This window comes from Schistocerca piceifrons, chromosome 9, assembly GCF_021461385.2.
Source record: "Schistocerca piceifrons isolate TAMUIC-IGC-003096 chromosome 9, iqSchPice1.1, whole genome shotgun sequence".
Lineage (NCBI taxonomy): Eukaryota > Metazoa > Arthropoda > Insecta > Orthoptera > Acrididae > Schistocerca > Schistocerca piceifrons.
Window position 1 is genome coordinate 62426178 of NC_060146.1, and position 17312 is coordinate 62443489.

Here is a 17312-nt window from a genome sequence, read left to right on the forward strand (position 1 = left end):
GCATGGAATCCCCCCCCCCCCCCCCCAAAAAAAAAAAAAAAAAAAAAAAAAAAAAATTTGACAGTAAAAATCTGAATTTGAAGCATAATTGTAACGCCTGAAGAGTAAAAGATTAGGCTTTTAATCCTTAGTAAGAAAGACAAGAAGGAATGTTGGAAATGTGAAATAGATCAATGTTCAGAGGACAAAACAGCTAAAAACACAGCATGATTGTAATTTTGCCTGTATTTCAGTAAAACAAGACTGACTCTTAAAGCAGCAAGACAAATCATACAACACAATCAAACCAACCACATAAGGATTGAAAATGTTATTAAAGAAATATAATGGCTTGAAACTACTGTTATTTACATCCAAACAACTGCCTATACTTTGTAAGGCATAAAAAGTGTAGCACTCCATGAACACAGAATAGAGCAATGAGTATGCTGCTCATTTGAGAACTGTGGTTGCAGTTGCTAATAACGACTTGTGATTATGAAGACAAGAGAAAGACATCTAATAAATGAATTATTAGTGCACAGTATTTGTAACTTTAAAAGAAACAGTCACATTAAACATCAGAATCAACATTCATTTACCTAAGGCCTAAAGAGACCAAATCGCAATGTAACTACAAGCTTATGCACACACAGTAGCAAAGTTGGCAAGGCACCACTGCAGTAGAGAAGCGTTTGCGTATATTACACAGTCTATGCTGAACATATGACAAAAGCTTATTGAATTACTTCTGAAACAATATTGGTTCACAAAATGATGCAACAAAAAACATTGTGCTGTCAAACTAAAACAAATTCTGTAATTTTAGCAGTAGGTCCCATTAAGGCCACAATTTTAGCCTAGAAAACATGATAATCATCAATGAATAGTAATACTTTTCATGTCAGCAGCATATGTTATCCTAAAAACATTTTCATAGCAGCAAGTACAGTGTAATCAGACTTTTATACTCTCAAATTAATGTTTTCTCACTGTTTAAGACATTTTTTTATCAGACTCTTCAAATTGTCTTTGTTCACAATGATAATTAGCACCTATCATAACTATAAATCTCCCAGCAAAGTAGAGTAACTTGCTGTTCCAAGTTCAGAAGTAAGGAAGAACAAATTAATTACTTTCTTCTTTCCAGCAAGAACAAAATCAAGAGGGCACAAGCTCAGGAATGCTGACATGTGAAACAAGTTATTCATACAAGTGTAATAGTCTCAATTTACTACAAATCTATGCACAAGCACTAACCTTTCCACTACCCTTTCTTCCCCTCAACAGGTGCAAACATCCAGTAAAAACTGTCAAATGTTGTGTGCAAAATTTTGTAATGTTATCAATATAATAGAAGGAAACATTCCACGTGGGAAAAATTTTATATAAAAACAAAGATGAGGTACTTACCGAACGAAAGCGCTGGCGGGTCGATAGACACACAAACAAACACAAACATACACACAAAATTCAAGCTTTCGCAACAAACTGTTGCCTCATCAGGAAAGAGGGAAGGAGAGGGGAAGACGAAAGGAAGTGGGTTTTAAGGGAGAGGGTAAGGAGTCATTCCAATCCCGGGAGCGGAAAGACTTACCTTAGGGGGAAAAAAGGACAGGTATACACTTGCACACACGCACATATCCATCCACACATACAGACACAAGCAGAACAAGCAGACATATTTAAAGGCAAAGAGTTTGGGCAGAGATGTCAGTCGAGGCAGAAGTGTAGAGGCAAAGAAGTTGTTGAAAGACAGGTGAGGTATGGGTGGCGGCAACTTGAAATTAGCGGAGATTGAGGCCTGGCGGATGACGAGAAGAGAGGATATACTGAAGGGCAAGTTCCCATCTCCGGAGTTCGGATAGGTTGGTGTTGGTGGGAAGTATCCAGATAACCCGGACGGTGTAACACTGTGCCAAGATGTGCTGGCTGTGCACCAAGGCATGTTTGGCCACAGGGTGATCCTCATTACCAACAAACACTGTCTGCCTGTGTCCATTCATGCGAATGGACAGTTTGTTGCTGGTCATTCCCACATAGAATGCATCACAGTGTAGGCAGGTCAGTTGATAAATCACGTGGGTGCTTTCACACGTGGCTCTGTCTTTGATCGTGTACACCTTCCAGGTTACAGGACTGGAGTAGGTGGTGGTGGGAGGGTGCATGGGACAGGTTTTGCATCGGGGGCGGTTACAAGGATGGGAGCCAGAGGGTAGGGAAGGTGGTTTGGGGATTTCATAGGGATGAACTAACAGGTTATGAAGGTTAGGTGGACGGCGGAAAGACACTCTTGGCGGAGTGGGGAGGATTTCATGAAGGATGGATCTCATTTCAGGGCAGGATTTGAGGAAGTCGTATCCCTGCTGGAGAGCCACATTCAGAGTCTGGTCCAGTCCCGGAAAGTATCCTGTCACAAGTGGGGCACTTTTGTGGTTCTTCTGTGGGGGATTCTGGGTTTGAGGGGACGAGGAAGTGGCTCTGGTTATTTGCTTCTGTACCAGGTCGGGAGGGTAGTTGCGGGATGCGAAAGCTGTTTTCAGGTTGTTGGTGTGATGATTCAGGGATTCCGGACTGGAGCAGATTCGTTTGCCACGAAGACCTAGGCTGTAGGGAAGGGACCGTTTGATGTGGAATGGGTGGCAGCTGTCATAATGGAGGTACTGTTGCTTGTTGGTGGGTTTGATATGGACGGACGTGTGAAGTTGGCCATTGGACAGGTGGAGGTCAACGTCAAGGAAAGTGGCATGGGATTTGGAGTAGGACCAGGTGAATCTGATGGAACCAAAGGAGTTGAGGTTGGAGAGGAAATTCTGGAGTTCTTCTTCACTGTGAGTCCAGATCATGAAGATGTCATCAATAAATCTGTACCAAACTTTGGGTTGGCAGACTTGGGTAACCAAGAAGGCTTCCTCTAAGCGACCCATGAATAGATTGGCGTACGAGGGGGCCATCCTGGTACCCATGGCTGTTCCCTTTAATTGTTGGTATGTCTGGCCTTCAAATGTGAAGAAGTTGTGGGCCAGGATGAAGCTGGCTAAGGTAATGAGGAAAGAGGTTTTAGGTAGGGTGGCAGGTGATCGGCGTGAAAGGAAATGCTCCATCGCAGCGAGGCCCTGGACGTGCGGAATATTTGTGTATAAGGACGTGGCATCAATGGTTACAAGGATGGTTTCCGGGGGTAACAGATTGGGTAAGGCCAGACATACCAACAATTAAAGGGAACAGCCATGGGTACCAGGATGGCCCCCTCGTATGCCAACCTATTCATGGGTCGCTTAGAGGAAGCCTTCTTGGTTACCCAAGTCTGCCAACCCAAAGTTTGGTACAGATTTATTGATGACATCTTCATGATCTGGACTCACAGTGAAGAAGAACTCCAGAATTTCCTCTCCAACCTCAACTCCTTTGGTTCCATCAGATTCACCTGGTCCTACTCCAAATCCCATGCCACTTTCCTTGACGTTGACCTCCACCTGTCCAATGGCCAACTTCACACGTCCGTCCACATCAAACCCACCAACAAGCAACAGTACCTCCATTATGACAGCTGCCACCCATTCCACATCAAACGGTCCCTTCCCTACAGCCTAGGTCTTCGTGGCAAATGAATCTGCTCCAGTCCGGAATCCCTGAATCATTACACCAACAACCTGAAAACAGCTTTCGCATCCCGCAACTACCCTCCCGACCTGGTACAGAAGCAAATAACCAGAGCCACTTCCTCGTCCCCTCAAACCCAGAATCCCCCACAGAAGAACCACAAAAGTGCCCCACTTGTGACAGGATACTTTCCGGGACTGGACCAGACTCTGAATGTGGCTCTCCAGCAGGGATACGACTTCCTCAAATCCTGCCCTGAAATGAGATCCATCCTTCATGAAATCCTCCCCACTCCGCCAAGAGTGTCTTTCCGCCGTCCACCTAACCTTCGTAACCTGTTAGTTCATCCCTATGAAATCCCCAAACCACCTTCCCTACCCTCTGGCTCCCATCCTTGTAACCGCCCCCGATGCAAAACCTGTCCCATGCAACCTCCCACCACCACCTACTCCAGTCCTGTAACCCGGAAGGTGTACACGATCAAAGGCAGAGCCACGTGTGAAAGCACCCACGTGATTTATCAACTGACCTGCCTACACTGTGATGCATTCTATGTGGGAATGACCAGCAACAAACTGTCCATTTGCATGAATGGACACAGGCAGACAGTGTTTGTTGGTAATGAGGATCACCCTGTGGCCAAACATGCCTTGGTGCACAGCCAGCACATCTTGGCACAGTGTTACACCGTCCGGGTTATCTGGATACTTCCCACCAACACCAACCTATCCGAACTCCGGAGATGGGAACTTGCCCTTCAGTATATCCTCTCTTCTCGTCATCCGCCAGGCCTCAATCTCCGCTAATTTCAAGTTGCCGCCACCCATACCTCACCTGTCTTTCAACAACTTCTTTGCCTCTACACTTCTGCCTCGACTGACATCTCTGCCCAAACTCTTTGCCTTTAAATATGTCTGCTTGTGTCTGTATGTGTGGATGGATATGTGCGTGTGTGCAAGTGTATACCTGTCCTTTTTTCCCCCTAAGGTAAGTCTTTCCGCTCCCGGGATTGGAATGACTCCTTACCCTCTCCCTTAAAACCCACTTCCTTTCGTCTTCCCCTCTCCTTCCCTCTTTCCTGATGAGGCAACAGTTTGTTGCGAAAGCTTGAATTTTGTGTGTATGTTTGTGTTTGTTTGTGTGTCTATCGACCTGCCAGCGCTTTCGTTCGGTAAGTCACCTCATCTTTGTTTTTATATAAAATTTTGTAATGTGGTCAATGAAGTATGAAGGTGTAATTCAATGTTAGTACACTACTACCAGGTGTTTCACACTTGTGTAAAAATTCAGGCCACCTTGCTAGCTTTATCACAAACAGATTGCTCTCCTTCCAAAATAATACTGAATTATCACCACTTGATACCACAACTATAACTGCTCAACAGCAGCATGTTTCTGGCCATTTTGTAAAGATGCCTTTGGGTACATGTACTACTTAATGACATTTCCAGCCTATTGATCTTGTATAGAATGCCATGGCATGAGATGAACACAACTTGGGACTTACTCAACTCTAATTGGGGGTGTCACTAGGCATTTTCACTTAAGTCTGCACAAATATTCTGATATTCAGATGTCGACTACTGGAAAGTAACAAATACAGTACAAATTTTAATTTATCACTGAAACGCTCACTCAAATGTAAACTAATTGGTCACTAAGGTAACTGCCAAATTCTGCTTTTTACACTTCAGAAGACAAACCTATACAACACAGTAATAAGTATTTTCACATCCAGAACATTTGAAATCCTTCTAAAACATATTTTTTTTGTTACAGAACACTGCATAAATTATTAGAACATTTAAAACTAATCTTAAAAAAATCTAAAAATTTTCTGAACTGAATCTGATAATTTCAGCATATTATGGTTAAAGAAGTACATTTCTTTAAAACTGAGCATGGTGCTGTACGGGTCCCCACAACATGGTGTTTCCGACAGCACTCTATCCCATAAGGGTGGCCAAGTGTCAACTAGCTGCCTGAAGGTCATTTGACATATCAAGGACACAATTTCAACATGTAATGTGGAGGTACGTTCCACTACCAGAGGGCTGCATTTACCCATTTTGTTAACCTGGCAGCAACTGAAAGAAACAGAAGAGAATCACTTGCAGTTTGTTCGCAGGTGTTTACGAAAGAAGAAGTGGTGTGTAGGTAGGTGACAGAGGGAGAGGTTTTGGATATTTCATACAGAGATTAAGAATCGCAAATGGAAGATCACAGGAAATTCATACTCCCCAGATGAAAGTATAAGTGATGAACCACCCACATCAGTGTTTCAGTTGTCAGTAAAATGAGTACAGTATAAGCCACTTTTATGTTCCCAGAAATAACATTTTCCTGCTGTTTGTGTTATTTTGTATCGCTCACAATTCTGTATCGTATCTGATTTTGTGTCAACATGTTTATAATTTTCGCGTAATTTTCGCTCTATGAAAAAATGTTCATGGAGAAAAAACTGACGTAAAAATATGCTGGTGGTTAAGTAGTGTTTTTACAAACATTACATGGTTAAGTTTCTTGACACCAGAGTGCTCTACTCAGCGGATTTAAAGCGGTAAACATGTAGAAGTTTGAACAATTCGTGCCGTGTCTCCTGTCGTTGCAAAACTCTACTCTGCATGGTGGCTGATGGAAGTAATTAGGTTCATTTAAATAAAGATATCATGACCAATTACAACCATTTTCGAACTCTCTCTACAGTGCATGCGCACTTTTGTGACTGTTGTAATCATGTCGCACCTCTGTCAAACCATATTTAGCGTGTTATGTCTTTTGGCCGCTTATAGCACTAGCTGACACCTTCATTCACTTTGTGTTGCTCTGATGTTTTTGGTTTAAGCGCAGTGTCAATTACGTATTTTTCATGCTGAGCAAAACACGTTTCAAGAATTTATAATTCAACACACTTGTCGTACAGAAGTGTGACGATAATATAAGTAAATTGTTTATCCGAAACTACAATAGCGAAGCCAGAGTACATAAAATTTTTCTTTACAAAAAGGGGTTACATTTCCGATTTCAACGAACTATGTCGTCATTTTCAAATGTAAAACATCAGTTGAAGAATATATAATAGGAATTGTGACCATACATCTGCCAACAATTACAAAAATAATGACACCAAGTAACCGAGGAAAAGTTGGCACGATCAAGTCACTACAGGCTGTGCCCATGGTTTTCCAACTGTTCATTCCAAGTCCTAATGCAGAATAGATAAATTCTACACTAGGGTAAAAATTGCCAAGGATTCTTGCAAAATGCCAATCCCAAACTTCCCATGAAGCTTGGCATTTTATAATGTGTACAACAATATTTTGGTTGTTAGATGCTATATTGAGACGAAACTTCATTTCTTTGTTATCATACCTTATCGACTATTCTTTTCTACCTAATTTTAAAGCTGTAAACAATGTATACCAGTGTTTTGCCTGTATACCAATGTGATTTGTGTTTAATAATTTCAACTAGAGACTAGTGGCGCCAGCTAGTGCCCGTTATTGGACATTATATAGGTCATGCTTTATTTCTTGTGTTTCTATGTTATGTTCACGCCCTCTTGTGGCAGAATGGGTTACCAGGCAAATGGAGCAATGTTACGTTAGCAAGTTAGTAGTGTGTCAGTCATACATGAGAGTACAGCATGTTTTGAGATTCTTTTTTCAGAACATAGTAAAATCATGTGCTGCATTCCATATGGAAGCTTGCTATGTTCAAGACACTTATGGTGAGGTTATCATCTGTGTTTATCTCACGGGAGTTCGCACCATGATGATGATTAAATATGTGTGTTTAATTTTCAGACTTGTGAACTTATATCAGCCACACAATCGTTGTGTCACAGCAGGATACATTGCAGAAGCCTCAACAATTTTTACCCTGGTGTAGTTTTTATCTATTCTACATTAGGACATGGAATGAAAGGACGAGCAACATGGGCATAACTTGTAGTGACCTGCTATCATTATTTTTCGTGATTGTTGTTACATATAGGGCACCCCATTGTATTTTCACACTTTCTGTATGTGCACATAATATGCATCAAAATACTTTCGTCAGCAACTAATAAAAACTACTGATGTAACGGAAACTGGTAACTGTCTGTTCGACACCATTTCATATTTTATATTGACATTTTTGGAAAGCCTGCAGCTGTCATTCGTTATTTAAATAATGAAATACTCTACCAATTACGTAATTCTTCATCCTCTGCACAGTGAGTTTTGAGGAATTTTTTCTTGTTATCAAGTGCAAATATTTACATAAATCATTTGTGTGGTGTTTGCATAATGTTGTTCTGCATCTCTTTAAGTGTAGTCATCTTTTTGAGGTTATCCGGTACGGTGCCTCCTCAGTTATGTTGAAAACCCCGTACACACGCAAACTCTCACTCACATTGTTTGTGTAATGTACAAAAAATACATACATAAATACAGCACTTGACAATGAGACTAAATTATTGAAATGTCAATTGACACTACAATAGTGAAGCCATAGTGACAGTACATAATATATATATATACTTTACAAAAAGGTGTTACATTACCAATTTCAACGAATTACACAGCCATTTTCAAATGTAAAACATCATTTGAAGACTTTATAATCGGAATTGTGACTGTATGCTGGTAACATAAAGACAACAAATGAAATGCAAAGACAACTTAAAAAGAAACTCTGTATGGCATAAGTGGTCTGCAGTAAAACGACACGAAACTTACTAATTTTTCAACATTACTTTGCATATTTGAGCCATCAAATTGTCAAAAGCCAGTGACTACTGGCAAACAACTTAATTATTACAGTTAGCATTTGTGATTAAATTGCCAAGGTGCAACCTGTTTAGTACTTTACTGGCGATTGCCCTTCACATTCCACAGTGCTTCCAGGATTAGCATTCAAAAATTTCTCACGATGGAAGGCAATGAAAACTCAACTCCGCCTGTCTGTGCAAACCTCTAATTCCAGCAACCAGTAAGTCCATTACTAAAGAGAAATTAGAAAGTGCATTGATTTCTCAAACCTGTCAATAACTAGGTTTGTACTATATAGTTACACATGAAGCAACATTATCACTTTTTATATATATTTTTCAAGAAACCATTTTTGCTTCTCCTGTAAAATTTAACAAATGGATTTACGAGGTTTTCATTGCCTACCATCGATATCAACTTTTAAATATTCCTATATTTTTTTGTGACTGCAGGCTACTCTATAGAACACATAAAACTCATGTTTTCATAACTTTCATGTTTTCTTTTTATAATTATCTTATCTATTAAAAAGATCGGTGTTTATATAACATACATACTTTGTGCTTTTAAATGGTGCAAGAATTATATTCCTATCACATTTATGTATTTTGCAATGCCATTTAAAAGCAATATAGAATTATGCCAGTTCACAGCCAAGTAGTGTGCGCGCAAAGCACACACAAACACACACAAACACACACACACACACACACACACACACACACACACACACACACACACAAAAACAAATATATATCCACAGTTTTTCATACATACTTCTGTCATCTTCCTGACTGGACTTGGAAGCTCGCCAGAAAGGAGTAACATCACTTGAGCGAGAGCTGACTCCAGGAAATGGAGGGGGTTGCGAGGCCACGACCAGCTGTGGCCTGTCCCCCACCTGCTGCTGTTGCTGCTGCTGCTGCTGACGGCAGCGGCGCCGGTTACGGCCCTTGGACTTGCCACGTGCATCCTCAGAAGCAGCGTCTGCCTCCTCTGCAGCCAAGTCTCGCTTCGGTGGTAAAGCGTGTAACTCTACTTGGGTCCTGCGCGATTACAAATAAGTTGAGGTAGGAAGGAAACGAGATACCAAAGAAGCAGACAACTGGGAATTGAAGAACCACTGTCCAAGAGCATCATTAATAAAAGATATAGGCCAGCTGAGCACATAAAGGGTGTTCCAAAACAATCTTTACAACTTTCATAATTTATTCTTGGAGAATGGGGATAGTAGAAAGATGTGGCTCTGAGCATAATGTTCTCATACACCTGAAGTATTTAGTAAGCATCTGACAGAGTCCAATTTGTGTGCCACCTATAGCACACAAAATGTTTAAGTGATATTCCAGACCCTCCCATGTGTCCAGCCTAGCACGTCCTCATTAATGTGTGCAATTGTCACTCTAATACGAGCTCGCAGTTCCTGCAGGTATTGCACAAAGGTCTGGCAGTCACCATCTTTCACAAAATTCCAGAGAAAAAAAATCTAATGTGGGTTGTGTCTGGAGACCTTGGGGCCCAGGAAATGGGTCCACCTCTGCCAGTCAGCAACCTGGAAAGATGCGTCCAAAGTCTTCCTAATGAACAAGGTCCAGTGAGGAGGGACACCATCCTGATGTCAGGTTGCAGTTTTTTGATCCATGGAAATGCAAACTGTTCCAAGATTTATAGATTAACAGTCAAACACCACACAGTCACAAAGCAGATCACACCAGACATTTATCTTTGGACTGTAACATACAATTTCCAGATTGAAAAGGGAAGTAGGGGGAGGGGTGATCAGAAGTGTACAGCCTCACACTGTTGGTTTACCTTTCCAGACATATGGAAGAAGCTCCCTCCATCTGTGAACACCACATTTTTCAGATAGTACGGATCATTGTCATGCGAATCAATTTAAAGTGCACAAGTTTTGCCCTTCAACCTACTGTCAGGCTGAACGTATGCAGTAGCTGCACCTTATAGGCATGAAGCAGCTCCCTCAGTCTCAAGTGTAGCATCCTGTGAACTGTGGTTGATGGTAGCTCCAATCGTCGGTGTGGTGTGGTGGCAATTTTTGTCAACAAAAAATTAAAGTAGTATAATAATAATAATAATAATAATTCAAAATTTTAGGTGGTTGTGAACACTATACTGAAAACTGTACCTTTCTGCCTATCCCCATTTCTGAAATATATGTGATCAAAGCTGTGAACGTCACTGCAGAACACCCTGTATTATGACACGAGTTACTCTTGAAAAGTGCACTCGAAAGGTCGGTGGAGGGAAATATCGCAGGGGCCAGTCTGGATATGAATACATGAAACAGATCAATAATGACGTGGGAAGTAGAACTTACGGCAAAATGAAAAACAGAGCTGGCTAGCAAAAGGATGGGAGAACTGCAGCAATCTGACCATAGGATTGATGGATGAAATACTAGATTAGAAATCAGCATTGGAGCAATACATCTGTACGGTATCCCATAAAGAAGGCAAGTTTTGAAATGGCCACCATTTGTGCTCTATTCAGTTTGTAGCACTGAACATTGCACTAATTTCATCCATTTTCTTTGCAATTAGTAACAGAGTGCTTCACAATGAAACAGCACGTTGTCATAGTGAAAACTTATCACAAATGATGCGAATGCCGTGCAGACTGTTCACACATTGTGTGGAATGTTTGGTTGACATAATGCCCAAAATACGTTGACTCTAATGAGACTGATCACTAAATCTGAGAAAACTGTTTTGGTTATAGACATTAACACCCCCCCCCCCCCAACCTCATGTTAGGCAATATGTAGAAAACGTAGCCATTATGAGTGAATGTAGCTGTAAGTCCACTGAAACCCATTTCCGACATTCACAAAAACTGGATATTCCCAGAACCAGGATGCAATGAATTCTGAAAGAATTGACTCACAAAATCCAAATCAGACAAGAACTGAAGCCAAATGAGCACAATAAACATCAAGCATCTGCGCTTTGGGTACTTAAGAAACATAGTAGACAACTTTTTCATCAAGAAAATAATGTTAAATGGTATCGTGTACTTTTAGTTGAATGGTTTTGTGACAAAGCAAAATTTCAGGATTTGGAAAACAAGTGACTTTGTGGTGTGGTATTTGGGCCGAGGGATAACTGGGGTGCACTTATTCAAATATGGGACCAGAAATACATTAAAACTGGATGGCGAATGGTACAGCAATGTTTTAAGAGAAATTTTGTGGTCTTAAGTGGATCATATGGATGCTCAAGAGGTTCTGTTTCGATAGAGCATACAAACTGTCACATCGATTGCAGGAATGGACTCATTAAGAGAGAGACTCCCAAGTCAGATGAGTTTTCACAACGTGGACGTGAACTGGCCACTCAGATCTTGTGATCTGACAACTATGTGATTTCTTTCTGTGGTGTACTCTAACTCTCGTGTGTATGCCAACCAACTGCAATTACTTCTAGAGCTCAAGACAGAAATTCATCATGTAGTTCCGGAATTATTGAGGCATGTAAACCGAGAAGCTACAGAAAATTTTATCAAAAGTATGAATGTGTGTACAGAATCACAGGTAGCACATACTGCAACAACATGTAATTTACTTAATATCATCAATAAATTTTGTGCATTATTGTGCATTCAAATGTTGCATTCTTTAAGGGATACTTTTTACAAGGTATATTTGTGCGGATGGGAGCGCGAGGTGAGGAGATGGTTTTTTTATGATCAGAAAGCTTTCCTGAAATTAAGTAAATATCAAATAGTATCACCATCTACAGTTTAATGTGACAATATCAATCTAATAAATCCCAACCATACAAATGTAGTGTTTTATAATTGTAACATTATAGATTAAATTTATGCCCAGGAGAAACCTTCAGGAGGCAAAATGTACGTACTGCCGACAGACACACACTAAAATACACAACACTATGCTAAGTTTCTGAACTAATAGTTCCTTTCTTGGCAAGGAGAGAGATATAGGTTGTGGAAGGTTAAAAGGGAACCCACACTAAACTGAAAACAGGCAGGCCTCATGTACTGACAGACAGGGGCTGTGAATTCCAAAGATTGATTGTAAATATCACACAAAGTCATTGGAAAGAATTACTCGTGAATTCCGAAGTGCTACCAAAAGTCCAGCTTGCGCAATGACCACATAGGGAGTTAAAAAGAGTATGGGCTACAATGTAGCTCCTCAAAAGCCAGCTATTTCTACAGTCAAGGCTCAAAGTGACATTTGACGTGGCATACAGAGTGACGCCACTGCACAGTGGGTGGCTGGAATTGAGTGATTTGGAGTGAACAAACATGCTACACCCTGCGGAAATCTGATGGCAGAGTCTAAGAATGGTGAATTCTAGGAGAACATTACCCGCCATCGTCAGCATAATGATAAACCACGTCATAAAACAGCATCTGTGAGGCGACGGTTTGGCAATGAAAGGACTGGCCTATCTGAATCCCAACCTGCACCCAACGGAACATATTTGAACTGAGTTAAAACATCAACTTCACTCCGGACCCCAATTTCCTGAGTCACTACCTTCAGTGGTTTTGGCTTTTCAGGAAGAATCAGTTGTCATTCCTCTACAGGCATTTAAAAACCATGTTGAAAGTGCCACCAACAGAGTTCAAGCGATTAGATATTGTACTTTGCTCCAATTGGCTGCTTTAGTGAAAGCTAGATGGGGTTATGCTCTTGTCTGCAAACCAACTCAATTATTTTAGTTTATTAATAGTAACTAAATTAATCTTCAAGTATATTCCGAACTACCTCTCCATACTTTACCATGGCACATTTATACTGTCAATTTATGGTTAACTTTCTATAAACAGTTCATGTACTGAGGAGAACTGTCAATTAAAGAACGACTGCCCAATGAAGTCGTTCACACCAACCAGACAGTTGTGATTACGATGAGATGTGGCATTAGAACACAAGTGGTTAAGGTTGGTCATCTGCGAGTAAAGCATACAAGAGTTCAGGAATGTGTAATTTGTAATGTGACACATTTACTATAGTGTTGTCACCAGACATCACTATGGAAACCAAATAACTGGTGTAACATTACTGTCGACCATTCTGGTGCCACTACCCAGTAGGGCACTAGCTATCAGGAATGCTCTGTGATGAAACCACACAAAATCTGATGCACAAGCCAGCCCAAGGCTAGTCTGAGTCAATTGCAATGTCATCAGTGAAGTGCACAGTGATCAATATATTGTTTTGGTTAACAGTGTTGGCTCTGGCTGTTATAGACACAGGTCATACTGTGCAAACTGGACTAATTATAATGCTTACTCTAACACCTTGCACTGCAGTGGAAGTGTTCCACAACAGATTCTAAACTGCCTAATGAATCAGACTTACTCTCTGTTGGTTTCATGTAAAACATACTTTTACTTACAAAGTGGATTGAATTTTGGCTAATGAAACTGGCCAATGGTTTACTGTATGATCCTGACAGGCATATACGTGACTATGATATAATGTAGAAGTCAATTTCGTCTTTTCTCTTACTGAATATAGTTATAATGAAAATAAATGTCATCCCTATAAACTATGACTTTCATTATTTAGGTGAGATAAAAGGCTGTCATCAATAACTACAAACTCAAGATCTGCATGCTTACTTCTGTGCTGGGGCCGTTGAATATGTCCTGTTGGTAGAACTATTAGGACTTTAGTATACTGTTCTGGTGGGGCAAGAAACTGCTAAGCTGCTTGTATGTTCTCTTTCTCCAAACAAATAGTGTGAAAGTGACATGCTAACTATGATAACGCAAAGAGGGGAATAGCATTCTACTTTTATAGCCACATGCTATTTCTTACATGCAAATTTAATCTCTACTGGGGAAGAGGTGTGCTGCAATTTCACCACAAGGTATGTACAGCTCAGCAAATCTGTCTCATAATGTTATACTTTTCTCAAGTGAAATTTGCTTTTGAAACAATTACACATATTTTACATTAAATCACTTCGTAACTGGGCATTACAACAAAGGCAGGCTACTAATGTCAATGTGATAAAGCAGAATGCCAGATTCCTCTCAACAGGTATCTCAAGAAATGAAGAAATCACTAACCTGACAGTCTCTGTCTTGTTCCGCTGCCACTCCATCCTGCGTAGGCGTTCTAGAGCGTTCTGCCGACTCACTGTTGGATCCGATCCCAGACCCTTCTGCTGGCCTTGTGACTTGGCCTTTTCTCCATCCTCCACTTGTGCAGGTTGCGATTCGCTACCACTGTTTGTCTTCCCACCTGCCTCTGTAGGTTTCTCAACCAGTTTAGTATCTAGTGACAACAAATAATAAATGGGGTCTCAAAACAACTGATTTATAATGATCAATAATTCACTGCAGGCAGAAATCTTACAATGGATGATCCAGCACTCTGCTCCTAACTGGAAAAGTTAGTTCCACAAGTCAACAATATTTCTGCCAGCTACTCTCATCTGTCCCTCTGTGCATCTACAGTAAGACAGACTCTTTCATCTGTTAATCCTAGAACAAGACTTTACCTGGAAACGTTCTCGCAGCAAGGCAGGCTGCAGGAGTTGCAATGGTGAGTAATGTAAATAGTCACAGGAGCCCCAGTAATCACCATCTGTACAGCTCCTGCATGTATTCTGCAACAGTAATGGGAAGTTTAAAGGTCTCACTTCTGCAAAACTTGTTCCTTCCCCACTATACCTGGCCTAACATGCATTCGAATGCAACTTTTCTGTTGATGTGCAGTACTTCCTTTTACCCTAGTGTTCTGCACTAGTCATGCAAAAAGCCCTTTGCCCTTACTTTCTAACTTGCTTAGCCAACCAATTGTTTTTCAACCATTTTAATTACATGAATTTACTTTTTTATTACAAGCCCACAATCATCTGCACTAAATTTTCATGTTTATTACGAGAATAGCAAAAAATTTACAATGCCATCATTTCTCAGCATAGCCACCCTAGTTTTTCAATGCACATGGTCCACAGTTGCACAAGCTTACCCATATACAGAAAAGAATGTCTCTGTTGCGTAGAAGATAAACACTGCTTCCTTCACCTCCCAATCATATGTGAATCGACAGCAGTCTTTGGGCAGAATAAACAAATGCTAATCCGATGGAGTGAGATGGGGACTATATGCAGAATGGTCCCTCTTCTCTAAATGAAGATTATGTAGTTATAGACAGTGTGGACAGCAGTAAGTTGTCACGCAAAAGGAAGAAGATACTTTGACAATCAAAATTTTGACCTGTGTTTGGTTCGTATTTGTAAGGCATATAACTTATGTATATCTCTTCTTGCTGACCCTTTTTCTCTAGCAATGTTTCAGAGTTGGTCCTTGTAAAAAGGAGGGTGACTACCCTGGGAGCACCATTTTTGCTCCAGAATGTTGAAACTTTAATTTCCTCTTGGACAGAAACGTCAGGTAATTTCAGGCCTTAATCTAGCATTTACACTCTGATTTGAAATTTCGTCTTCGGTGGCGACTCATTTCCAAAATGTTTCACCTTTGTTAGCATGACAGTTCAGCAGATGCTGACAATTTCTTAATTCCTCTTGTGCTCTTCACGGAGATATTTTGGGATCCATCACACACACACACACACACACACACACACACACACACACACACACACACACACACTATGGTAGTTGTGCCTGCTATGCACTACTACCTTTGTGGTTCTTATGACTAACGTGTATATTGTTTGTTGCTTCACCAATAGTCACTAATCAATCATTCAGGATCAGCACAACGCTTTACAAAATGTAGAAAACTTCTTGGTTTACTTACACTGTGTAAAGCACGTAAAACATGTTACGTGTGGCTAAGTGTGTGATGTGCAGTAAATTTAACTTCACTGGAAAACATTTATTATGTTTTCCAGAATACTGTGGGCACCAATAACTACCCAATGGTTACTAGTAACTCTACACAACTCCCACATTGCTGTGAACAATCAATAATATGTACCATCTGATGATGAATTGTTAGGCAGTTCGAAACTGGTTAATGAAATAATAAAAACTGAAGAACAAAACAAAAGAGGACTTTTTGCAGCAGTTTTAAGAAACATTTAATCTATATAATGTTAGCATAAATATTGGAGGTGAACGCATATCCTATTCTTTGCAAGCCCAGCTCATTTGGCTACAAATGGATTTCTGCTGCTAATACACCTGCAATATAGTGGAGTGTGTTAAGGTTTGGGTGGGTGGATATATGTGTGTGTGTGTGTGTGTGTGTGTGTGTGTGTGTGTGTGGTGGTGGTGGTGGTGGTGGTGGGGGGGGGGGGGGGGGGACGATGTCTTTTGGTGCCAAAGAAACAGTAGGGCAGTCATGTATATTTTGCAACACAAAACTAATTGCTCTCATACTGCTTAAAACTACCATAAACAAAGAAAATGGTGCCATTTTAAGGTTAGCAAGAGCATGAAGCCAACCCAACATACAGACGAATTGCAGACGACAATTACTGAGATACTTTCCAGTTTATCCTTAGTAAGACGCTGGTGACGTCTTAATATGATAGTTACATGAAGTGGCTGCCATTTCAGGTCTCAACAATGTAATATACTTGTATTTCCTATCCAGTTTTATCCCCAATGGTGGAAAATTTATCTTAGATAACGTTTCACTCCCTGTATTCCTATCACCTTCACAATGTCGATGAGTGCATTCCTGTAACACTGTAAAAAGCTTTCACTGAATCTACAAATGCGAAAGTGTAGGTTTGTCTTTCTTTAATTTTTCTTCTAAGTCATTATTGCCTCACATATTGTAATATTTCTTCAGACTCAAACTGATCTTCTTTGATGTCATCTCCTACCAGTCTTTTCATTCTTCTATAAATAATGTATATTATTGGAATGAGATTTTCATTCTGCAGCGAAGAGTACACCGATATGAAACTTCCTGGCAGATTAAAACTGTGTGCCAGACCGAGACTCGAAGTCGGGGCCTTTGACTTTTGCAGGTAACTGCTCTACCATCTGA

The 17312-nt window shown here is 40.5% G+C and overlaps 1 protein-coding gene across 3 annotated transcripts in view; it reads right to left on the reverse strand.

Annotated features, from left to right (window-relative positions):
• The window catches only part of LOC124717025, a 152579-nt gene that overhangs the window by 40402 nt on the left and 94865 nt on the right, over positions 1-17312 (reverse strand). For all 3 annotated transcript variants that reach the window (XM_047243679.1, XM_047243680.1, XM_047243681.1), the window contains 2 exons: positions 14409-14616; positions 9117-9385 (listed from right to left, as the gene is read on the reverse strand). In XM_047243679.1, the coding sequence (XP_047099635.1) occupies positions 9117-9385; positions 14409-14616 (477 nt within the window). The remainder of the gene's footprint in view (positions 1-9116; positions 9386-14408; positions 14617-17312) is intronic.